General features: G+C 41.0%; 1 protein-coding gene across 2 annotated transcripts in view; it reads right to left on the reverse strand.

Annotated features, from left to right (window-relative positions):
• zgc:158464 (uncharacterized protein LOC791139 homolog) overlaps nt 1-26,006 on the reverse strand; it is a 93,288-nt gene that overhangs the window by 13,876 nt on the left and 53,406 nt on the right. Inside the window, exons 3-4 of one of the 2 annotated variants that reach the window (XM_031746502.2) lie at nt 11,182-11,400; nt 10,257-10,349 (exon numbers count right to left, since the gene is read on the reverse strand). In XM_031746502.2, the coding sequence (XP_031602362.1) occupies nt 10,257-10,349; nt 11,182-11,400 (312 nt within the window). The remainder of the gene's footprint in view (nt 1-10,256; nt 10,350-11,181; nt 11,401-26,006) is intronic. The other variant, XM_031746503.2, reaches the window with a different exon arrangement.

Below are 26,006 nucleotides of genomic sequence, written 5' to 3' on the forward strand. Positions count from 1 at the left end.
GTAATCAAAATAAAAACGAAGGGAATCAAAGAATAAAAACCACAAAAGTGTAGTGACATCTGTCACTGAAGACTCAGCATAATTTAACTACTACTACTACTGTCTCCTCTTCCCCCTGTGCACAGATTTCTCTAATTAAGCCGGCTAATTAATTCTCATTTACTAATGATACTCCTATTATAAAGGATGACTAGTCTGAGGGGCAAAGTGTTTCATCGGCTGCTGCATTGTGAGGTGAAAATTAAGTTTTCCAGCTAGGACTTGTGAAATGATTAACAGGTTTCCAGCTTATTAGAATGCAGTGCACGCTAAAAATAGGGTTAAACTTTTACGCCGATATTAATTATATGCACCAGGAACTAAAATAATTGCTGGGTGGCTTTTATAATACTATATTTTAGAGCCCCACTGTGGCCGTTTGAAGCTATAAGCTTTATCTCGGATGAGTCAACCATTTAGGAATATGCTCTCTTCTTTTAGATACATTTCAAAAGGAAATTCCAAATTAGGTTTTCCAAGACAAAGGAGTGACCCTACCAAGTGTCAGCTGGGGAATTTATTTAAAATTAAAACTGGATACCTTTTAATTACTGTGGTTTCTTAGATTAAAAGAAAATGGAGGTAAGAGAAATGCTTCAAAGTACACATAATTAATTCATGTTAAAAAAGAAAAAAGATAGGAATCTCTGTATCACATCCAGAAAAAAGTGCCTTGGCGTAATGTGTAGGTGTATTATTTGTTCTGCCAATCTGCATTTGAATTTTGGTAATGATGTTATATATCTAAGGACTAAACAAATTACACTATCCAGCTCTAGTCTGGCTGACTCATGTAACAGATGACTAATGTCTTGATGTGTGACTGAATGTCTGCCTATATGCTGAGGTCAAGAAAGTGCATTGCAACTGTATTCACAAGGGTTATGGAGGCCATCAATCCCTCCTCCCCCAAGTCTACCATTTGGACCTTTGACCCCTAAAGATGTAGACTAGGGCCATACCGGGTGAGACAGAGAGGGGATCACTTTACAGCTGGACGCCAATCTTAAACCCACTCACTTCACCGAAGGAACCAGAACCTTTCTCATGGATTTACGGGCATAAATCAACTCCTCGCCCTGTCCTCGCCTACAACACACATTGGTGTCCTCTTACATGGCCTCACTAAGTCTTTCCACTCTGTCAGGGGAAATCCCATTCCTGAAATTAGTTCTGCTACATGTCCTTCTTTTCTCTGGATAATGACAGCAGACAGAGGGCAAGTGTGTGAGAGAGCTACAAAAATAAACTAATGGCTCTCTCAGTTAAAAATAGGTCAATTACTTGTCCACTGCATGCAATGAAAAAGGTAAATATGGCAATAAGTCAAGAACTGAATTTGTCTCCAATGAGTTTGATTTCCTAATTCGTGTAAGCCACTTGTAGAGAACAGCAGGCCAGAGGGACATCTGGGATGGTTACGAGTATGTTGACAAGAGGAAATGGGGGTCACAGCGAACGGCAATTACGCATGCAGAAGGCAGTTCGGCACAATTAAAACTAATGAGGCTTCAGCCTAAAACCTGCAAAAGAGTTGGTGATTTTCTGCCACATGTAATCCAGATGGAAAAGAGCAGTCATTACAGAGCTAATACCTATAGTCAGATTTTTCAGTACTTCTCACATATGGTAACTCTTTCAGTACGCCATCAGTGACCAGAACATTTGGGACAAACATAATCATACATTGCAGTAGCAGACTAACCCTACCTATGTTTTGGTAGCTGCATATGCTTGGCTAGTAATGTTTTTTTAATGCATAATGTTTTCTTAAATGTTCAGTAGCACTAAAATACTGAGCTGTATGCTATGTAATACACCATGCCTTCATTAATTAAAGGCAGATGGACGGATGGATGGATGGACGGACAGATGGATGGATGGATGGATAGACGGATGGACGGACAAACATGCCAACAGGGAATGGGAAGATGGATTGGAGTGCCAGGGTAACTGATGGAAAGGATGCTGGACAATGAACACCAACACCCACCATGGTGGTGCTGGTCACAGCTCGTCTGTCCTGGCGAGGCCTGAGCTGTCTGGGAAGGAGACTCAAGCTCCTCCACTGGGGGAGGGCTGGTGTTGAGCTGGCCGACAGGAGGGGGCCATGGTAGGTCCTTGATCACTTTAATCTCTACTGCAAGTGTCACCAGAGGAGAGATGGAGGCAAGGAGACGATAGCAACAAGAATCATAAAGAAAGGAAGTGAGTTAGGAAAGGGAAATAATGACAGAAAACAGAAGAAAAAGACAAACGGTAAAAGGGGTAAGTGAGAAATACTGTGGATAACAGCAGGAGAGCTGGTTTATACTGTGATCCAAAATTCAGCAGCAGCTGTGGGCTAGAAAAGGAAGGAATACAAGAGGACTGGAAAGGAAGGAACGTTAGTTCTAAAAGTAGGGCTGGACTTTATATCCGCTTCCACTCTGATGCAGAGCTGGATACTCAGATTGCTGAGAGGCCCTGAAGGTAACAAAAGGAATGTGCAAGTTTTCAATAATCAAATTCAATAATGCACTCAGATTCAGCCAATAACTACAGTCTCACCTTGGGAGAGATATACTAGATAGATGCAATAAGAAGTTCTTAAGCCCGAATTGTTCAAGCTCTAATGCATGATACAGTGCATAATATCCTTAAATAACATTCAGGCCCAAATAATAATACTGTGCTTTTAATGAGCAAACTATAAAATATAAACCTGCCTTAAGCTAAAGTAGATGATCAGTGAAAACAGCACAGGTGCATACACTCTACTGTAACTGTTGGTGCTGTGTTTGATGACAAAGACCCCAGGCCTCTATATTAAGCCAAGTCAGAGTATAGACAATATCTGTAGCTAAAAAGTACCTAAGAGTACTCCATGAAGGCAATGGACACGACCCTGGCTTTGCCCCTTAAATAATGTATGCCTCATGCAGCTGGGACTTTACCAGGGTAATTGAGCACTCATGCAGCAGCACATCTGTTTCCAGCACAGGGCCACTTTTTAAACAGCCAAGGATAATTAATGAATGAGACAGAAAGGGGAATGTTTTTCTTCATACAAGAGAAAGCCAGTGATCGAGCCAAGGCTAATAAATAAATGCAATCTATGGGTAATAGCTTTGGTGAACGACTGCATGTTCCTCGGGTGGTTGTGTTATTTGTACTTAGATTTTGCAGAGGTCTCAAAAGATATCTTTGTGCCATCCAAGCCACAGCGATTGAGCAAATTCTAAGGTCACTGTCCATGGTGCTGGAGATTTTATTCCAGTTATGAAAGAACTGTAAAAGAAAGGAATTTTAATGTGCAGCTACTTTTGGCATGTTTGACCTTCAACACAAATCCAAGGGCATCATAACTATTAACGGTTTCTTTTAAGCTCTTATAACCTAAAGCAAAAAACAAAAAACAAAACACGTCATCCTATTAAATACATGTCATCCTTCATCCTCTTATCTCCTTTATCAAAACCAAATGCATTCGATGAGTATGTTAAGTTTAAAGTACGGAACAACAATGGCAAGAAAGGCTCTCAGATGGGTCCTATTCTCCAATCAGAAAACCCCCCAAACATCTGCAACCCTCATTGTGACTGATATACAGCAAATATTCAGTCATCTGTCCAATAAAGGGAGTGACAGAATTGTTCAAACATGGACAAACAACAGGCAAATAGATGGGTTGATGTAAATCAGATATACTATTAACGCTGGTGCACAGACTAGTTTTTAGTAGGAGGATGAACATAATGTTATGAACCTGTCTTCCTCCCTGAAAGGAATTGAACCATGGTGGTGGTACAGGACATGTTAATGAGAAGCAATATCAGCAAGCTAGATGAAGGGGAGACTGGAGAATATTCAATCCGACAAGCAATTAAATAGCCGGGCCTGGGGTGTCAGGGGGCTAATCTAGAGAAAGGTGGCTGGAAGGAGGAGCTGCTTGCTGTCTGTCCTGATGGGAGAGGTGCAGGCTAGAGGAGTGGATACAGAAGGTCAAAACTCTGCTAGATAATATAACTTCCTCTACTTTGGGGTGAAGTAGGGGACTCTCTTCCTATGAGATTAAAAGCCTAATACTCATTTCACATTGCAGATTAGCGTGTAATTGTTTGGGGAGCAGAAGGCTGCCTCCACTCTGCAGCCTCAGTGTGGGGATGAGGAGATGATTTCAGCGAGCGTGGCTCAGACTCGCTTGGTTGCACAGCTGAATAATAGCATTTAGCACTGTGAAAATTAAGGAAAACTGATTCAATAGTCAGGGTTTTGGGTGTGTTTGTGTGCGTTTTTTAAACCTGGGTGCCTCACCTTGTGAAGCATTTTAAGGTATTGTTACTCCTAAGGTTGTCACTGACTTTAGATGCCACGCTGCTGCACAGATGAGTGCATCTTTACACTGCAGGGACAAATTCATATTCAGCACCGAGGTGACAACAGCAGTTTAGGTGATTTAGACATGGACCTGAAGGCTTACCACACTGCAACCCACATTTTCACAGATCACACTGCCCACACCGGCTCTATCACACTGCCCTCTATCAATACATACCTGTTTACAGCTAATGTAGATTTAGACCCATTATTGGGTCTGTGGGTGGTAAATTGTACTCTGTGTACAGGTTAACTGCATCAGAGACCACACATGCATATCAAGTAGAAAATGTAAATCATGCTCAGTATGACATAAATACTGTGTATTTTGTAGGTTAGGTTAGTTATATGTGTTAATAATCTGAGTCATATTTGCACAGCACATTTCTAAATGAAAAGAGAAATAATGCAGAGCCCAATTAATAATTCTGAATGTGCATGTGAATACATCCGATCTTTTTTGTCGTCTAATCTTTCTCACCTGGATAATCCTCATTCAATATTAGTACACACCTCCTCCTGTTGACACAAAAAGCAGGTTATTGCCTGCCTGGAACTTGCGAAGCAGCTGTCGCTCAAAAGTGGCCATGTTAAAAATTTGAAAAGACAACTCATCACTCATGTCCCTCCCATTGTCCTCCTCCCTTTGGATATGCACTTTGTTTTCAGTTTGTGTTGACAGTGTAGTAAATAAAAAAGAATAAAAATAATGAATAGGGGTATGCTCTTTCCTTTCCTTTGTTCTTCCAGGAGCTGTTGTTTTTTTTTTTCCTCTCAAAGCCAGGTATTTGTTTACCCGGGCTTTTCATTAGCCCATGGCACTTCATCACTGTAAACAGTGCAGCACCATAAATCACCAGCTATGCTTGTTTTCCACCAATGCCGTTTAATTTAGTTCTGCTTAATTTGGCTGGCTAATTGCATGCATATTCAAAACAAGCTGGAGTATTGTGATGTTTATGCCGCACATTATGAGCGGAAGAGCTCGAAACACAAAACCAGCCTCTTCCGAAGACGTGTTTGTTCCATCTGCACTCAAATCATTACAGATAACAACTGTGTAATGCTCCAGAGAAACTGAAATGCCACTTCGTAATTTTTCCCGTATACTGTATCCATCACATTACATAGTCCGACTTTCTTTTGAAAGGACCTGCGTTTGTATTAAGAATGAAACTGACACAGAAAATGAGTGATGGTTAAAAGATGACAGCGAGGCCTTTTTCCATGCTCTTCCATATAGAGAGAAGGGAAAGATGGGTTACTGACAGCTGGCCAGCAGGAGCTTCCATGGGGGCTTTCTGGCAAAACGCTGCTTCTACACTTATAGAGGGAGGTTTACAGTGCTGTTGTGTGTGGCCAATGTGTGTGAGTGAAGATAAGACCCATGGCAGCAGCGCTCCGTAGAGAACGGTGGGACACATTTGAGGCTCATGAAAGAGGGCTGACAGTAAGGTTATCAGCAGGGTGTTGCAGCAGAGGCCAGCAGGACGAGACAGCGCTGCAGAGTGACAGGCAGCGGTGGGGGATATCGGATCAGCCAAGCACAGAGAAACAGAACCCCGACACCCACAAAACAGCTGGCTTTAACCCTGTTGCAAGACACCACGGTAGGACTGTAACTGGATCAATTATTTATTTTAGAACATTAGAATCAGATCTCAGATTTCTACGTCGTTAAGCCCATGAAGATTCATTAAAAAACCATAAAGTTTCCCAAGACCTGAGGGGCTAAGCGACTACGCTGCCTCTGATCTCCAGTGTTAAATGCATGGTACCCTGCAGGCCAGGAGTCAAGTGAAAGGAGTTAGTAGCAGGTAACAGGGCAAGGAGATTAGGTAACAGTGGCTCTTAGTCCCACTCCTGCTGAGACAACGCTCGGATTTCCAATGGCGACGTGTCCACGTCTGGCTGTGAGAGGGAGGATACTATATGCAGAGCCAAAATGTACAGGATGATAGACATATGGACATACCCTACACGGGCCTCATATACTAACGCATCATATATGGTCAAATTCTAATGCGTCTTCGTCACACTTCACCTCCAGACTCATCCATCACTTACTCAGCATCCAGGGAGGAAGGATAGAGGTTGTGTCGAGTACCTGTGTTCGGCAGCCGAGTATGGTGTGGCGCTGGGGTGGGGAGGGACAGTGAGGATGAGTGATTAACTAAACCGCAAGTACACAGCCTCGGAACCCCCTAACAAGGCAGAGGATTTACATTCCATTGCATACCTGTCAGGAGATAGTCCAACAGTGAATAATAACACCAGACCAAGTGTTGTGAACAGGCGTGCAGGCAGGCTGTGATAGGGACAGCTGAGGAAAAGGGGGCTGCAGCAAGGAGCATTACTCTGCTTTGCCTCCCCAGCATTAATGAAGACAAATAGTCTTTTATACAGATTGCATTACTGTGTTATACCACTGTGGGAGGGCGTAGTACTTATTTAATTGTTTTTTTCTTTATTTTTGAAACACCTACTGCACAATTTAGCAAGGTTGTTCATCTTTTTTCATTACGTGCTAATACTTTGTTTGGCGACATTTTCATTTCCCACATAATTGTGGGAATATGAACTGTGAAGGTTTAGATGGGTTCAGCAAACCGCTTCTAAATCTAAATGGTGAACAATATCATTAATCATTTATATTACACAGGCGTAAAGTGCTTCAGCAACTATAGAAATGTTGCTGAGGAGAAGTGCCCTCTGGAAACCTAAAAAGCCCACAGAGCTATAATTAGTCCGATTTTAAAAAACAGGCTATCTGAGCACAGAAAGGCTCGAATCACAACTTACCGCAGCCTGATAATGTATTTACTTAACTGCTGACATCTGGAGGCATGGCGGCATCACCACAATGGAAATCAGGGAGATCTGAACATGAACAGTCAAACAATTACACATCTATATATAAAACAAATAAAAATGTTCTCATATTCTGCATAAAATAAAATTAAATCAGATTTAGTCTTACATAATCTGATAAAAATTTACAATGGAAAGCTTGGAAAATATAGTTCTTTAAATTGGTGGTTTGGGTAATATTTTTAAACCTTGTGATAAAAAATTAAGGCAAAGTTTCTGTTTTACATGTTCATGTATGTTCAGTTTTTGCTTTTTGCTGTCAAAACATCACAAACCAAAGGCTATACTCTTTTGTATAGACTTTTCAGCAAAATGGTTAGTGGTTCTGAAAATCTAACTATCACTTCAACTACAACTAGGTTTGGTAGATTACAAAAAAAAGGCGTCCAGGCTTCTCAAGCTCTAACACAAAGAAAGTTCATGATCTAAAATTACAGGACCGCCCGAGTAACCCTGCCTCGACTAAGGATGTAGGACAATTCCGTATTGGATCTGTGACTCATTTATGCCACAGATTTCCTGGCAATGAGAAAACGAATGGATCAAAAAATATAATCAACACTGGTGCAATAAAGCATCTGATGGGGACCTCTGGGAAAAGACAAGAGTAACTGGGCCCTAAGATAACTCTTAAAACAGTGCCAGAAGGGATTAAATGGGGATAACTGCTAAGCAATTGGCTCACATGTTGACTTAAACACTGAAGCAATGTATAATGTCCTGAAGTCGCAGGTAAGCTTGTTGCAAAGATCAGAGACATGGGTGCAAGCACACAAACTTCAAGCTTGAAAGGTATGAAACTTTCTCTAAGCCCCTTGATGTCAGGATCCAAGGCTGGTCTGCACTGACACCTGCAAAAGCAACAAGCCCATGCTGACAAGGCTTGTCCTAGAGATGTCTTTCTTCTTTTTTTTCCTTTCTTCCCTTTTCTGTCGTTCAAATAGTGGGGAATTATTTCGGCTTGAATTAAACATAAAACAGAACACAGCCCAGTAATAAATCAAAGTACTTTTTACACTGCAGCTGTCCTTGAAAGACAACTTAAAGACTTATCTCTTCGATTCCAAACCAATATACTTTGACATGCACTGGAAATTGAATTAATCACCATCAAAAGAGGGGCACTCTCTGTGAGAGGGGGGAGTTGAAAGAGGGATGTGTTGGTAAACAGTGTCCTAAACAAACTCTTCTGAGTGCTGCTTGACAGAAAAATAATGAGGGAGAGAAGGAAAGTGATTAAGAATGCAGCATCCCTTATTTAACTAATCACTAGCACAGGCAAAAGAACGCGACTCCTATGAAAACCTCGGGGCCGAGGGTACACAGAAGTAAACAGGAAACGGAAATTAAGTGGAAACATGGAAGGATGACGAATGAACAGACTGACAAATTTATTTTATACATTTGCATACAGAGTCTCACTACACTCTGCCTGACATGAGCCAATGAATCCCTTAAATCACAACTCTTGCCACAGTCAGAAACATCTAGCTGAATGCTATCTATCTGTGGAAATCTTCAAAACTAGCCAAAAACCTCTCAGTGGACAAAGATAATTTTCTCATTTATTTCAAGAACTTATGCTATCTGCAAGTACCATTGATTGGTACAGACCAGTACTCTCATTGCCTGCAGGTATGCACTAAATACTCTTATGAGACTCTTCTCCAGCAAATGAGATTCATGAGCTTGTTTCCTTTGCAATGTCACATAAGACTTTACACGTACTTAAAAATGAAGGAGCAGACCTTCTCCCTCATCAATAACATTACAAATAATCTACACAAATAGAAAAGTGTGCTATTCCAGCGATTTGGCGATGGAAATAGTCACTAGCTCTGACTGGCTCTTCAACGCATTACATCCAAATTAGATTCAACAATTGTGATGAAAGTGGGTTGAAGATGTAGCATTAATTACATGCTTTATTGTTGGATATTAAAACGTAGCTGTGCACGTAAATGATATTTATGGCATAATTCCCTTCAACTGCGTGACTGTGTGAAGTCCGTTGAAACAACCCATTAACAGCACAACACCACAAGGGATTAATGTCTCTTTCATCTTCTGTATTGTAACCGTTTTACATTATTGCAGTGCACTTCATCTGTGATTTCAGAGCACAAAGGGAAAAATAAAGGACACATAAAATAGAGACATTTGTAGAAATAATTAAACTATAAAGAAATTTAATTACAAAAATGTGAATTATTTTTGTACTTTGCATCGCAGTGAGTTTTGATTTACGGTGCTATACCGCGCAATTACTTTTGCGTGTCGAAAAACCAAATTACAAGCTTTGCCACTTGTTCCCCCCCCCCCAACTATACACCAAAATGAGCCTTGAGGCCATGCGTGGTTTTAATAATGCATGCGTGTTGTTTTTATTTTGCTGTGCATCAGAGACCACTTTGCCATATTTTCTGTTTGTATAATGATCATTTCCACAGAAAGCCAAACAGCACTATTCTTGTCATGGAAAAAGAATAATTAACACTGCAAAGGGTGGAGGAGTAAACACAGTTTGCTTCACTTCAACCACTGCACCCTTCACCCCATCGCCTCTTCTTTTAAGCAGTGCTACTGCACTTGCTAAAATTGCGTGCCTGCTGAAAGACTAATCTGAAGTACTTCTACTATGCCTTTGCCTTTTTTTAGTCCACTTCAAGCTCTGGGGAATTGTGCAAGTAGCATACTGATAATGTCATTCTAATTAGCAACGTTTTCCAAGGCGTTTTTCAGTAGGTGACCGCTGGGTTCATTTTGAGAAAACAGCACTTAGGATTCAAATGTTAATCAAATCGTGACATCACTAATAAACTGTAAAACAAGCTTGTAATATCAATTTTAAATTGCATTTTCAGAAAGTAAGTGGCAACCCAGAGGTTCAGGCATCAGTGTCAAAGCTCTAAAAAGAATATACAAAAAAAAAAGAAGAAGAAAAAAAGAAAAAAGGAGACAATCCCCAGTCCCGCCTCCATTGGTACCTGTGAGGGATTTGGAGTCCTTTCTTCCGCAGGGATCTGATCCAGTGCCATTTACAGAGCCCTCGTAGCTAATGCAGTCATAACAAAGCAGAGCTGTTCAAGGATGAAAAAGAAAAAATATATATATATAAAGAGAAAAATGGGGCGATTGAAAATAGTCAAGGACTGCTGATTTTCTTGAAAAAGGTTAAAATACTTGTTTTTTTGTTTTTTTTTAATTTGGGGTGCATATTTATATTCTGGCGGCATATCTTTCCAGGAACAGCCCTGTTTGATGTTATGGCTGTTTTAGCCATGCTGAAGCTCTTAAAACCACAGTGACTACCTGGACCTACATGCACCTGCGCAACCAATCATGCCTCCCTGAGCAGCGTAGGTATCAACTTAGTTTAAACAGGCAGGGGCTGGATGAAAACAGTAAACAGTGGTCTGGACACCTGCAAAATGAAAGTAGCAGGTGCAGAGGAGAGGGGGAAAAAAACGAAAAAGCTTAAACAGAAAGGTAAAGGCAGCAGCAGCAGCAGCGGGAGCCTCATAACCTGACAGAAGCCATAATCAAATTTGTTAGCGCTGGAAAAACAGACGTCTGGGTTAGTAAAGAGAAACAGATTCAGATTACGCTGTGTTAAAAGCTTGACAGTTGAGCCGTTAGTTAGATTCAGTCCCTGAGCATTTGACATTAGAACAAAGACTGCGAAACAGATCCAAATGAAGTTTTGTTTGTTTTTTCCCCCTTTTTAAAGATGCTTATTAAAAAGGCAGAAATAATGTTTTCAGAGTAAAAGTGCATTATGCATCTCTTGTTCAAAAGTCTTCTTTGTAGTACTTTCAAGATTTATTTCACTTACTTCTCTCTGTGCCGTAAGTTACAGTGAGGTTTATATTCTCCTTCAGTGGTCATAATAATTCGGTCAGTCAGTCCTACCTGCAAAGGCTTTGGAAATCCTCTCCTTCTTCCACTCCCAGGGCTGGTCGTACTCCTCAGGGGGTCGCTCATCATCCTGGGGTAGTCTGCTTTCTCTGGGGCAGCGCAATCGGTCAGGGTCTGAGTCGCCACCATTCTCAGCTGGCTCGTATGGTGTGTCGTACAAGGGGAGCTGCCTCACGGGTCCGTCCTTAGGACCTCTCCCGCCAGACCTGATCTCTAAAAAACATGAGAAGAAAGACTCATTGTTAATGCTAGGTTTCTGACATAAAACTTTATAGATGAAAGCTATAAAGTTATGACTGTAGGTTCACTGGCAAACACAAAGGCAACATATTTTATCAGGCCTGAAGTGGACTTTTCTTGTAAAGCACGGAATATGGAAGAATCACTTCACCAAAAGACTAAGTAGCCTCACATTTACACTTTTAGCATCCGTGTTAATACAGGAATAAAACTGTGACTAGTGACATCAGTTTGATGGCCAAATGGCACAACTAGCATCACCTATCAAGCTGAAGACTAGAATTTTGTTTGCTATGTGTTAAAATGAGAAAGCATCCATAGGCTGAGCAAGTCCCTCACTTAGTGGGTCTAGCAAATTTACAGTAATATAGAAATAATAAATAAAATAAACAAAAAAACCAAAACAGACTAACAATGTAATAACTTGTGGTAAGCCAAGTTATCCAAAGACTGTTGTACAATATTAAAAGAGTATGCTTGGTCTAAGTTGCCAAATGCATTTCTTGTACAATAGCTAGAAGCATCTCAGTCAGAGGCCATATGTAAAATAGCAAGGCACTGCAATAGTTAATACTGGCATAAGATGGGTGCAGATGGCACAAGTCCTGCGATATCAGGTACAGAGTGCTGTCAAAAGCAGGCTATTCTCGCTGAAATCAGCCATCAACAATAGTCAGAAAGCAAAACTGGGCATGAATAAATTGAAAGGCAGGGCCTCCTACAACTATTATTCGGTGAATGGCGGTGACAGTTTGCTGTTGCTATTTGCAGAAAGTGGGAAGCGAGTCTGCACTGAAATAATAAAAAGAAAGGTTGAGCTCATGCAAAAGCAGCTCTCTGCACAAAGCATAGAAATCACACAGCGGTCCTAGATGAACATGCCCATCACTGTCAGAACTGAGTTGAAGATAAAGTACCAATTTTCTTTCTCTCTGTAACATTTAATGACTCTTTGAAACCAACAGAAACCGTCACAAGCGTTAGAATAATTTTGTCGTAAATTATGTGAAAATGTCAAAGGGCCAAATAATGCCCCTGATCTTCATGTCACAAAAGCGAAGCAAGCTGTTGTTTCTTTTAAATAAAATGTTTTTTAGCCTCAATTTAGTTCTCAAGCCACATAAAGCCTTAAATCCTTTGAGCCTATTCCCTCTAGAGTAGAAATACTTTAATCATTGGTTTTGGAGGTGGATCCCAGAATAACTATTGATACAATACAGGAATGACAGGTTAGCCACAATAATAACAGTGTCACAAAAAAAGCAATTCGCAATACACTGTAGGGCAATTTTCCATAATATCTGTATAACCAAGGAATAAAAAATAGCTTGAAAAAGCAGACAAACACCTATTATGTAGTGATTCACTGCATTATGGCGTCACCACACAAAGTGGTTAAGTAGTGACACACGACATGCTTGTTTTAATAATATAAAAACAGAAACTGCTACAGTGTATTCATGAAATATCACATGAAGAAGCAATATGACATACTAGATATTTTTTCCCACAACCTACCTAATGTATGATTTCATAGCAACCTTTGTACTACTTGTCAGCATTTCTTCATCAGACTTAAATTCTTGGCTAGCCGCACAAACAGAAATGATTACCAACTGGTGACCTAATGCATTTTAATTTTTTTCCCCCCCAGAATGACCTCTCTTCAAGAAACATGATGTTTGCAACTGGCAGAAAAGATGTGGGCACAACCCACATACTCAACTCTGCTGTTCAACCCACAAAGGGATTTTCCTTATGAATGTGACATCATTTAACAGCAAATACTTATTGTATTAAGTTTATGTGCCACCACTCATGAAAAGACGAAATCCAGGAGAGGATTTACAGTGCCAGAAAAAGAAATAGCAGGACCAAAAAAAAAGAAGGAGGAGGGAAAAAAAGCTATTGGTCTCTCAGTGTGGAGGTGATTTTATCTATCATAGTGGTTGGACAAAAACAAATGCGGGCATAATGACATTATACTTTGTGCAATCTTTGCAGAGTTCAGGAAAGGGCTCAGTTTTTAAACTTTGGTACCCTCTTGGAACATACACCATTAACCGGTTTCTGGAACATTGCCAGTTTGTCTGTAGACATCAATTATAAAACGTCTATGTTTTCTTCTGTTTACATGTATAATCATCAGTGAAACACAAGGCATTGAATGTTGCTTTGTTGTTCAAAGGCGGTGTTAAAGGAAATACAAAGTAAAACAACTTAAGCGTGTTAACCAAATATGACTTTCCCCCTGTAACTGTTGCATGCAAGGAGCAAAACTGTCAATCCAGTGTACTTTTTTATATTCATGAGTCACGTTGCAAATCAAGTTAACATCACCTGACCACAACTAAAACGCATGGCCACCCTTTCACTCTCCATGTAAGAAGGTGAAAAAGACCTGACTATGCTAATGAAGCATCATGCCCTTGAGAACTCTCCTCTCCCTCTTCCACCGCCTCCTCCCCTCTCCAACCTTCCTCTTCTCACATGAAGTTGTTAGCAGCCTGCACCTTTCCTCCTGGGCCACATGAAGCTGTTAGCGGCCAGAACCACCATAGAGCAATGCGATGTGAAGAGAATGAAATATTATGCCACACTACTGCATAATTGCCTCTTAGCCCAAGGGAGCTCTTGCGGAAAAATGAGCAATGCGTTGAGCCTAATGGAGCTACCCGCCACTGGTGGTGGTGTAGGGGTGGAGTGAGGTGAGGCTGCCAGGTCCCGTATCTGAACGTAATCCCGCATCTGAACGTAATCCCGCATTAGACAAACTTGCACTCTTTGATCTTGGCAGTTAAAAGCCTTGGTGTTATGAGATCCTACCACGATTAGGCTCTACCTTTGTTGCAGAAGAACAAATAGCTCTGGAAGAAGGGAAAGAAAGCAAGTTGCAAAGAAGGGGGAAAATTAATGGGGGAGGTGTTACATTGGTGGGGTGAGTACACCATGTGGAAAGAACCCTTTAATTGAAGGCATGTTGCCTTCAATAAACTGTTGTGGTGGACTGAGACTCCCTGCTACACCAGGCTTGTGTATGGAGACAGGAGCCTTGTTGGCCTCCTTACCTTTCTTTGCATTAAAAAGAAAACATAAAAAATTCTTCCTCCCAACCTTCCTTTCTTCCTCGTTTCCTACTGCTCTTCTTATTCATCCCGTCAGTTCCTGTTGATACACGTTTAGTAAACTGGGAGGGGACACATCTGTCAAGACAAATTGCAGAGACGGGCCTGACCGTGGGGTTGCATGTTGCAACACTGCTGCCGCCTATATTTTGGATTTGACCCCTACCCTCTGTTCAGGGTCAGAAGTCAAGCACCACACCCTCTCTTGATCTACCTCATACCTTCCCCTCCCCGGATGTCAGAGTTCCTGTCCAGATGCTGCACTTCCACTTTTTGCTTTTTACAGCCCTCGCACTCATGCCCCCCCCCCCAACAAAAGCTTACAAAATGTGATTTATAAACCTCTCTAGGGGGCAGCAACATTGTTTTTGTATGTTGGAAAAGCCCTAATACAGTTCACCACCCTCAACAGGGTTTTCAAAAGTCATGTAGTGGCAGCAATCTAACACCCACAACCATCTGTTTAGTGCTACTAAAAAAAGATGTTTGCGATGGCAGCACACTGCTGAGAACCGAACATCTGCCTTTGCACCGAGAAGCAATTTTCCCTAATGAGAAAAGACAAATACTGCATGCCAAAATAATAGGTGTCCACAACTAAGGGGGAAAAAAATAAATAAATAAAAACAATAGGAAAAAGAAAATTTAATCTCCAAAATAAGAGGCAGATCCAATCTTTGTTTTCATTTTTCTTCCTGTGGTTCCAAACTAAGGAGATTAATTCTGAGAGAGAGGAACATGTTCCTTGCTATAAATCCAGGGAGGCTCCTGTTCTACTTACTGCACGAGGAGCCCTCTGGGCATATTATCATGGCAGTGCAAGGGCAGTCAGAAAGCTCTGGATTAAATCAAAAAACATTAACTGCAACAAACCTGGCAGCCGCATCCTGCTGCACATAAAGAACTGATCAAGCCATCCTGCCATCACCATCATCCAGACCGATTCTGTGTTATTTTCCTCCATTTCCATTATTGACGGCCAGTAAATTCACTGCATTTGCAAGAAAGTAGCAAACAACTACATAACCGTGCTTTTATTGCGAGGCTAAAGAGTGTAATATGTAAAAGAAAAACACATTTATCTGCCTCTCTGGTTGACTACCACCCACCCACTCACACTGAGCCAGAGAGAATTTGCTGCTGTGAGGCGCTTTCAGGGGCACAGGGAATATCTGGATTTGATTGAGGGCATCTCTTGAGCACTAGTGAAGGATTAAATGTGACTGACTTTACACCCCTAGAAAACAATGTGCAGAAAATATCCAGGCTTAAGGATTTGCTCTGCCTGCTCTACCAGCTAAATCACTCTTAAAAGAAATCCTTTATCATTTGAGTTGGCTTGCTTTTTAACAAGGTGAATTTCTGCTGACAGCAACTCCTTAAAGTGAATTACAAAATATCACAAGTGAAACTGGATGTAGAAAATGAGACTAAAAATGGCTTTTTTGTTCATGTATTAAACAGATACATTTAATTGCATTTGCTTTCTGATTCGCTAAAATAATAGAAGACGTGGTCCTCCCAAAGACACATATTTAACAGAGGTAGAAAAGGAGCTGATGAACAAAGCTTTGATTTCGTTCCGTTTGATTGGCCTAGTCTGTGACGAGAAAACGGGGTTGATCTGGTGTTCAAAGCCAGAGATTTGAGCAATATCGGGGGCCACCCACAGGTACTGTGTGTCAGTCAGAAAGCTCGCTGACAAGTAAAGGTGTTTGTTCATTGACCCATGGCGCCTCTGTGTTGACTATAAATCTGCTTAGTGACTAGAGCCAAGAGGAGGCTCTTGCTGCTGACGGTTCCCCACAGATCTCTGGGAGAAAAGTTTCAGTAAACAAAGACAACACAGTCCTGTCATCTTTGTGCCTGTATCTTGGCCAAATTATGATTTCATCTCAATGTTTTATAGAACAAAAAGGAGAAAAGACAAACACGAATACACTTCTGTATGCCTTTTTACAGTCTGAAAATATCAACTTTAAAAAAAAAAAAAAAATCATAATATTATATATTATAAAGAGTTTTTGTGAACCACTCAGCGTAAATTCTTTTCCTATCCATGCTCATGCTGTGACACGTTTGTCCACGTGTGAGGAGGACGTGCATCTGTGTGCTGCTGTCTCCATCAGCCTCCTGCAGATGGAACAAAAACAGCCATGTCGTTTGTTCTCTTGCTCCTCCTTTCTCCTGGCTTAATGCTGTACTTGAGGTGGATACACACTGAGGCCTGTGACAGTCTCTCTCTCTCTCTCTCTCTCTCTCTCTCTCTCTCTCTCTCTCTCTCTCTCTCTCTCTCTCTCTCTCTCTCTCTCTCTCTCTCTCTCTCTCTCTCTATATATATATATATATATATAGATATATATATATATATATATATATATATATATATATATATATATTTTCACGGGCGGTTTATCCTTCAAGGACCCGAGCATGAAGGATAAACCGCCCGTAGGGGGCGTGTTGGGTGTTTTTTTATATATATATATATATATATGGGTACCCTGCTGGGGTAATAGGCTGGCCAAAGGAGGAGATTGAAGCCACTGACATAAAGACAAGAAAGCTCCTTACCATGCATGGAGGGTTTCACCCCAAGTCCAGCACCCTGAGGCTGTACGCTAAGCGGAAGGAAGGGGCCGAGGACTGGTGAGTGTCAGCACCACAGTCCAGGATGAGACAACGAACATCCAAGAATACATTGGGAAGATGGCCCCAACTGACCGAAAGTGCTCAGTGAATACCTCAGGCAGCAGAAACCCAAGAAAGAGGAGGGAGACGAGGAACCATCATGGAAGGACAGGCCCCTGCACGGTATGTACCACCGGCAGATAGAGGAGGTGGCTGATATCCAGAAATCCTACCAGTGGCTGGACAAAGCTGGACTGAAAGACAGCACAGAGGCACTAATCATGGCAGCACAAGAACAAGCTCTGAGTACAAGATCCATAGAGGCTGGGGTCTATCACACCAGGCAAGACCCCAGGTGCAGGCTGTGTAAAGATGCCCCAGAGACAATCCAGCACATAACAGCAGGGTGCAAGATGCTAGCAGGCAAGGCATACATGGAACGCCATAACCAAGTGGCCCGGCATAGTGTACAGGAACATCTGTGCCGAGTATAACCTGGAAGTCCCGAGGTCAAAATGGGAGATGCCCCAAGGGTGATGGAGAATGACCGAGCTAAGATCCTGTGGGACTTCCAGATACAGACGGACAAAATGGTGGTGGCTAACCAACCGGACATAGTGGTGGTAGACAAACAGGAGAAGACGGCCGTAGTGATCGATGTAGCGGTTCGAATGACAGCAATATCAGGAAGAAGGAACACGAGAAGCTGGAGAAATACCAAGGGCTCAGAGAAGAGCTCGAGAGGATGTGGAGGGTGAAGGTAACGGTGGTCCCCGTGGTAATCGGAGCACTAGGTGCAGTGACTCCCAAGCTAGGCGAGTGGCTCCAGCAGATCCCGGGAACAACATCGGAGATCTCTGTCCAGAAGAGCGCAGTCCTGGGAACAGCTAAGATACTACATGAGGACCCTCAAGCTCCCAGGCCTCTGGTAGAGGACCCGAGCTTGAAGGATAAACCGCCCGTAGGGGCGTGCTGGGTGTTTTTTTATATATATATATATATTTTTTTTTATGGGAAGCCCGGAAACCAAGTCTCAGATCTAGTCTATTCATGATTGGTCCAGAGAGGAGAATATTTTGGGTCTTGCTACACTATTTTTGGCTCGTTCCTTCCTATAATTTCTGTTTCTGTTGAAGGCTGTACTTACTGAGAAACAAATGACACACAGTGACAGGCACTTGTCAGCAAACCCACATAATTGGGTCACCTTTGTGAACTGGTGAAAGAAAATCTATTAAAATTATTTAATACAAGCCATAAGTATGTACTAATTTGTTCAGCGATGGTACAAAAAGAACCTTCTATCAAAATACCGAAACATAAAAGAAGGCATTAGAACCAGCCAGTCACATATCATATCCCAGTGAAGGCACGCCTGTGTTAGTGTGTGCACTTTATGCGTAAATTGTTTGTTTCTCTAGGTGGCCTGAGGGAGTAGAAGATGAACAGTGTCTTCCACAGCACACTGACATGTATATGGATTCATTCCCTTTCTGGAAAAGAGAGTAAGCCTAAAGAGACAACATACACAAAGCAGAAAACAAGACAGAGGCGGGTGGTGACGGAAGTAAGCCAGACAAAGTAGCGGAGACAGAGAGCGAGGGGAAGAGAGGAAAGCATCGGAAGGAGACAGTAGGGATGTATTTAAAAAAAAAAAAAAAAGACAACAGTGACAGCGAGTGAATAGAGAGGGGAGGAAAAAAAGAAAATTAGACACAGTCAGGTGATGCAAGTTTGCCACAGAGGGAAATATAAAGAGAGAACATCAGGAAGTTGAGGAGAATGAAAGCGGGAAGCACAGATGGTGGGAGAGTGCGGCAAGAATAAATATACATAATAAAAATACATAACAACGGAGAGCTCTAATGAACACATATCACTTGATATTTGAAGCTCAATATTAAGAGACCACTGCTTCTGAAAGGTCAGGAGCCAAGAGGAGGCTTTTGCTGTGAACTGGTTTTAAATATGAAGGAGTTGTACAAATCATCTTCAACATAGTCTTCTTGCTTTAATTCTCATAGCGGGGGAAATCCTTACTAATCAGTCACACCATTACCAACTAATACACAATACTCAAAATTTTACCAGCCTCTAAAGAAAAAACATCTTCAGATTTCTTTTACTGCATTCATTATGATGCTTTTAAACTCACTAGGCATGTTTAAGATGAGTTCTTTCTGTAGAGTCTAAAGTGCGTAATATGAAAACAGTTTTTTTCCCCCAGATGTATCCGAGGTCTAAGCAAATCAAAAACAACCATTTAGAGGAGCACATTTCATAACTATTCGTACTAAGAAAGGCTACAAAGAAAACCAGTGTACCTAGTATTGCTTAATAGAGAAAAAATATATATCAGTGCTGTCTTCTGCAAGTCATCAGTGATGGCCAACTCACCAAAACATAAAGAGCAAAATGGTGAGCCAGACACCTGGCATTTTTAATACAATGTATAGATACATGGTACACTGAATCAAGAGGAAGCATGCCCAGTGTTACCCCATAATCAATCCTATGTTGAAACACAGGTTCCATAAGTTGTACACCAAGTAAGCAAGATTTGACATAATTACTTTGACATGGAGACTAGAGGAAGCGAGGATCGAACCACTGAACCTCTAACTGGTAGACGACCAGCTCTACCTCTTTAGCAATGTTTACATTCAAGAGAAACACCATAAACCCAAATACTTGTAGGTATGGTGGAACAGATTTAGTGTCAGAAGTAACAATGCTAAAACCATCAAACGTGGGTGGGTGAGCTTTTGACTATACCATAAATTTTGTCTTTTGAACATTTAAAACCAGTTCTAAATGCAGTTTTTAAGAGTGAAATGCAGTCTGGAGCTCTTGTTCTGCCTGCCCTAGAGAGGTGGCACACATGTATATAATCGCATCATCAGCCTAGAGATGAATGCTTGTGCCAAAATGAATAGGAAATAAAATCAGTCCGAAAATGACCCAGCCTCTAAACTCCTCCAATTCCAATCTGATTACACTTCTTTTGGATTCCCAGAATGAATCCGATTTCTAGATGCGCTACTTTGTAAGTTCTGTAGGTTGTGCCCCTTGCTAGACTCAACAGCGCACCCTCGGAGATCCAGTATCCATACTGTGACAGATCAGGATGCATCACGGGAATTTTCACAACACTGGTTTCAAACATTGTCTGAGAACCATGAATGTTGTCTACAGAAGGTGAAAACCTAATAGATCAACAAAGTCATCCAGAATTCAGAATACAGTTGGCAAATTGTAATGCAATATATTTTACAAACATCAATCTGACTGTGGTGCTAAGACACATTCAGAGGATTATTAGTCAGCAGGATTCAGGTCATATTTAAATTTTGGTCAAAGTGTTGGACTACTCCCAACTCACTGACATTGTCATCACTGTCAACAAACTACTCGATGAGGTCAAGCACTCAACACACACAAACTTTACACTTGAATAAGTCTTGAGTTAAGCCTAAGAGCTTCCTGTTTTATTTAAAGGATCAGCTTAATAGCTGACACCGTCTGGCAGTAATGAGTAATTAACTGGATTTTCTGATTACCATGGGATCATTTAACACTGTAAAATCGACTCCCTGTGATTTGATTCTCGCTTCACTGTCTGATTGGCACTGCCTCACCTACATAAACGCCTGCCCACTGTAGGACCACTGCATATAAGGTGGCATTGATTCTTTGCATAGCAGCAATCACAGCTCATTAGGACTGAGGTAAAAGCTCATTAATAGAAGATTAATGGGAACGGTGGCTTGGACAGGTGCCTACCTACCAACATGAATCACAGCATAGCTCGAACAGCTAATTTATACCGCTTCATGGTGAACAAACAAAAGACAAGCGACAGATCAGCATACTGACACAATGACAGCAAGCACAGATACGATAAGTCATTTGCTCTGGCTGTCAATTGCACTGCAGTAATAGAAATTCCATTTCAACCGACAGTCAAACACACAGAAGCTGAAATAATTTCTCGACAAACAGTGAGGAAGACTTCATGTGAAGCAGAGACAGGCTGCTTGGCTGATGCTGCTGGATGCAGTGTCCCACAGCCTTATGGGAGCAGAACATTTTTTCTGACGGCTGTAGCTCTGAGCCATGCTACACTCTGTAGCTATTGTTCCTGAGCTGAGAAAAGACATGCGGTGGATTAGAGGGGAGTGCATCCAGAGTTCAGGTTGTGTATAGCTGGTGAAAGGAGAAGACAGCATGGGAATGGGATTGGTTTTGGGAATGGAAATGGGAAGGAGAGAGTGGATAAAGAGAGGACAGGAGAAAGAAAAGGACAGGAAAGGATAGTTGAATTGGTAAGCACCTCTTGTCATGATGCCTGGGTGGTCACAGAAGAGGGGGACAGGGGAGTCAGATGACACGTGGATGTGGCTATGATGTATTGCCACTTCATGCCTCTACCCCATTGGGGGTCAATAGCCCATTAATGTTGAAAGGCCTCCAGCAACAGTCAGCAAAGACCCACTCACGCCCCCACCACCTTGCTGCCACAACCTTCAACTACCTCACATTCCTCCCGGGAATGTCAAGACAGCTCATTCTACTTCTCTTTTAGAAAGAAAATGCATTGGAAAATGCACTGGACATTGGAAAGGAAAGTCCTATATAGGGCCTACAAGGGCTGTCCTATCCTCCCAAAATTATTTGCCAATATAAACAAAGAAAGAAAGATTTAAATGGCAAAATTTTACATAAAAAAAAAAAAGATTGGTAAACAAACCCCCAAAGATTACAAATTTCCCAAATATCATCATTCAAAAATCATACAATTCCCACTTAAATACAAAGTTTATATGATCTGCAAATCATCTTCTTGTGTTTTTGGTTCACAACTTTTTAAAGATAAGTTTGTATAATACAAACATAATCACGGTGGATTTCCAGTTATACTTCCCCAAGAGTCTAACTTCAACAAATAAAAACAAAAAAACAACACACGCACTAAACACTTAAGCGGTGAAGGCGCGAGAATCTCATGCTTTTAAGTCTTTATTTTTTTCTACATTTTCCCTCATTGTGTGATAATCCGATAATCTCCCCCTGCAGCACAACAATGCAGACAGAAGCCGCAGCCTAGAAATATGAGGAAAATTAAGTTCTATCACCTCCGCACTTAACGGTGCTGACAGACACCGCGCTCTCCTTAGGCTGTCTCTCATTAGTGGAGATAGATTCATGCTCAAACGCTGACATATTTTACTCTCAAACTGGGTTGCAAACAGAGGACAGAAGCAAATCATTTCTTGTGGCAAAATTATACAACCTGAACTGTGCGTGACCTCAGTTTTGCTACTCGTAATTCACAGTAAAGTCTAAACTACAAATACACCCAATGAGCATTTAAATAATAAAGCATAATGCCACTCTTACTATTCCATCACTTCAAAGTCATGGCTCATTTATGAGTCATATTGCACATAAATGAGGACGCTATTGCAGCGAAGTAGGAGAAATAGTGTAATTAGCTCAACAGAAAGGCATAAATATTTATTATGTCCAAAAAAAGTTGGATTTTCAGGCTCAAGGGGAGGTACATAGGGAGACGCCAGAGTGCTTGGTATTGATTTGTTCTCTTTATCCGAGATAGCTACTTCTGCTGGTGCAGCATTGTGACCTGTGTACCAATCCTGCTATTCCAGAGGACGTACGTGTCCTTGGGGAAAACGTGCATTAGCGAGGCTCGGGCAATGCAAATAGTTACACAGCACTGACCGTGGTCTCTCTTGACACTTGTGCTGTTTTGACCTTCAGATGAGTGCTGCCTCTTGGTAGGTGTTCCCTACTTGATTACACATGAAAAGAAGTAAATACAGTAAGGGCGGATTACCACTGTAAGCTGCTAACAGTGTTTACATGACTGCCTGTGATCTGATCCCTGTCACCCTGCTTCCGAGCAAATGAAACAACATGACTGCCAGCAGATTAAACAATGGGGAACACCAACAGTCTTTCTTAGAGAAAGTGGGGATCGAAATGTTTTAGAAAAAGATAATTGCAGTCAACTTATTATCAGATTTCCACAGCAAATTGCAACATAGAGCTAAAATGCAGAATCAGCAATACAAGTCTTTTGGCAAAAACTTTCAAAATTGGACCTTTGTTCAGAAAATGATTGAATATTTACTGAAGTGTATTTTGCCAACAGCATTCAGAAAACAAACTCCCTTGAGGTCAGACGTAATTGATAACTTGATCACTCAGGCATTTGTGCTGTGCTGGTTTTATTTTAGCCATTCAACTTCATCCTCTATAAAAAGAAAAGACAACCAAGGCAGAGCAGTGGCTCTAACTATATAATGGGAGAGTGGATAATGTTTTTCATGTTTTATGTTTCTGCTGGAATGCATTTTTTATAAAGCCCACGCTCATATTGAAAGCATCCAGTCCAACGATCAGACATGAATCATTGCAAATAGCCAAAGCCTAATTAAAACCTACTGTAAAAGTGTCTGGCTACAGTTTGAGACTGTGCTGTCGGTTACTCCAGCTAAACTTTACACATATGCACTGGTTTCAAAAAACAAACAAAAGAAAAAAGAAAACCAATAACATATCATAAAAGCTTTATATAAGCAAAATGATTAACGTCATACACTTCACTCCTCTGGTGCCTTTATGTACTTTGGTCTTTGGATCTGCAATATATCCAGTGAGCTGCACAAGAGTGAAAGTCTACCCTGTGTGTATGTGTGTATGTTAGTGTGTTTGTTGTCTGTCCTCTTCAGCTTCCATTAGATCAGACATTAGACAGCCTGGAGAGAAACCTCTGATAAAGTCCAGTCAGACCTCTCAGCTCTGTCCAACCTGATTCTCTCTGACAGGGCAGATAGACCAGAGCTGGGAAAGCACATGAAATATGAGCTAGCAGTAAGGGCCACAGCATTTCTTATAAAACTAAGGTAAAAAGGACCGAGCAATTTGCAATAAAACATCCAAATGTGCATCGTTCTTTCTCTGTGCAACCAAACCGCATTAAATCTCAGTATTAGACAGGGAAGTGCAGTGAAGTCCTTATCTGCTCCCACAAAATCTCTCTTCATTTTCATGTACGTTTACCCACATGCCTACCAGTTGGCACAAATATGCTAACCAAGCTCCCAGCAGGTGTAGCTGAGAGCAAGACCTGCCTGAATACAGCGCAGACTGGAAGAACAAACACCGTCGTAGCAGATGGTCATTTGCATCATGCGCCATTGTGGCACTGAGGAAAAGGCAGAAATGTAGTATCAGAGCAGGGGTTTTACACAATATTTCACCATTCTTATACGATGTACAGAGAGCGAAAGTAAATATGAACGCTGGTCATGCTAATGAATGCATCCACAAGCTGGAATGCATTTGTGTCACAATACAGTTGCTGTGATATTCAGATCCAAACAAGAAATTCACAGCACATTATTATCTTATGAATTTGTACCCGTGCCTGTTATTAACTCACACTCGTCTATGAGCTATATAACTGTCATAAAAACTGGAGTAGCTATGTGACAGGGATGTATTGATTATATTTTTATTAAACCTTTTCTATCTTCTTTTATTACATTATCTTAGCCATGACATTTCATGACACTCATAAGCCTTTTGATTGATTTGTCACACCGCATCAAAATCAAAATTCTTGATCCCTTGTTGGTGTTTAGGTCAATATTTGACAACAGCGAATGGGATGATGCATATTTTTTGTTTCCATACAAACAATACATATTAAAATTTCATTAGCTTTCACAGGGCTCACTGTTAATCAAAGCGTTTTAAAATTCATGGCAAGAGCTTACACATCAATACTGCTGAGCACCTGCCCTTGAGGAGTAAACAAGACAATGCAATAGCTGGCAAAAAAAGAAGAAAAGAAATGTCATTTCAAAAGAAAGGACAAGAATACATTTCAACGCTGTTGTCAATTCAAATCTTGTTTCCAACCAAAGTAGATTCTATTAAAAAAAATCTTTATAAAAGTTGACATGTAGTTATGGTGAAGATTAAAAGCACATGAGCCAATGTGTGCTCATGGTGACGGTATGTAATGAAACTCAAACGTCAGTTCAGTCTCACTCCAAGTGAAGCTCTTAATTTTACTCTTCTTCAAATTTGCTTTATTCACACTCTATGAGGAGCTATCCCATAAAAGCGAGCTCATTTTCCTTAATGAGTCAAACACAAAACAAAAACTCCAGATGACTGAACAATGAATGCTAATCGACCCCGAGAGTGCACTGTAGAAAATGAGCTCTTGTAAACAAAACTGATTACCAGTGAAAAAAAAAGTAGCAAAGTAAACCTGGAATAAACTAGTTCTATTGCTCCTCATGAATACGTTTCTTAAACACCTAAACGACTTCTACAGCGCTCGCGTCCTTAAGTGGGGTATTACATGTGGCACTTCATAAACTACCGGAGCAGGAGTAATTTATGGACAGCTGATTGATGGTGTGTGGGAATTAGTGTTAAAGATTTTCGACTTTCTTCTATGTGACCTCAGGTGAAAGTACTACCATAAAAAAAGGGCTCGTCAATAAAGGCTCATAATGAACGACCCTAGCATTAGTATACAATTTTGAAGACAGGATCTCTGCTCTGCATTTGCTTGTGGAAATATAAAAAAAAAAAAAATTCAGCAGAAGTTTAACTTCACTCTTAACCTTTTTTTTTTAAATTGTTTTTTTTAGCACAACTACTTTATTCTAATTTATTTACACTTGTAACATTATTCTTCTTACTCTTTTAGTTTAAATTTTATTCATGAGCTGCTGACTTTAATGTAACAAAGTGTAAATTGGCCTTGCAGACAATCTG

Source organism: Oreochromis aureus, linkage group 1, assembly GCF_013358895.1.
Source record: "Oreochromis aureus strain Israel breed Guangdong linkage group 1, ZZ_aureus, whole genome shotgun sequence".
In the NCBI taxonomy this organism is placed as follows: Eukaryota; Metazoa; Chordata; class Actinopteri; order Cichliformes; family Cichlidae; genus Oreochromis; species Oreochromis aureus.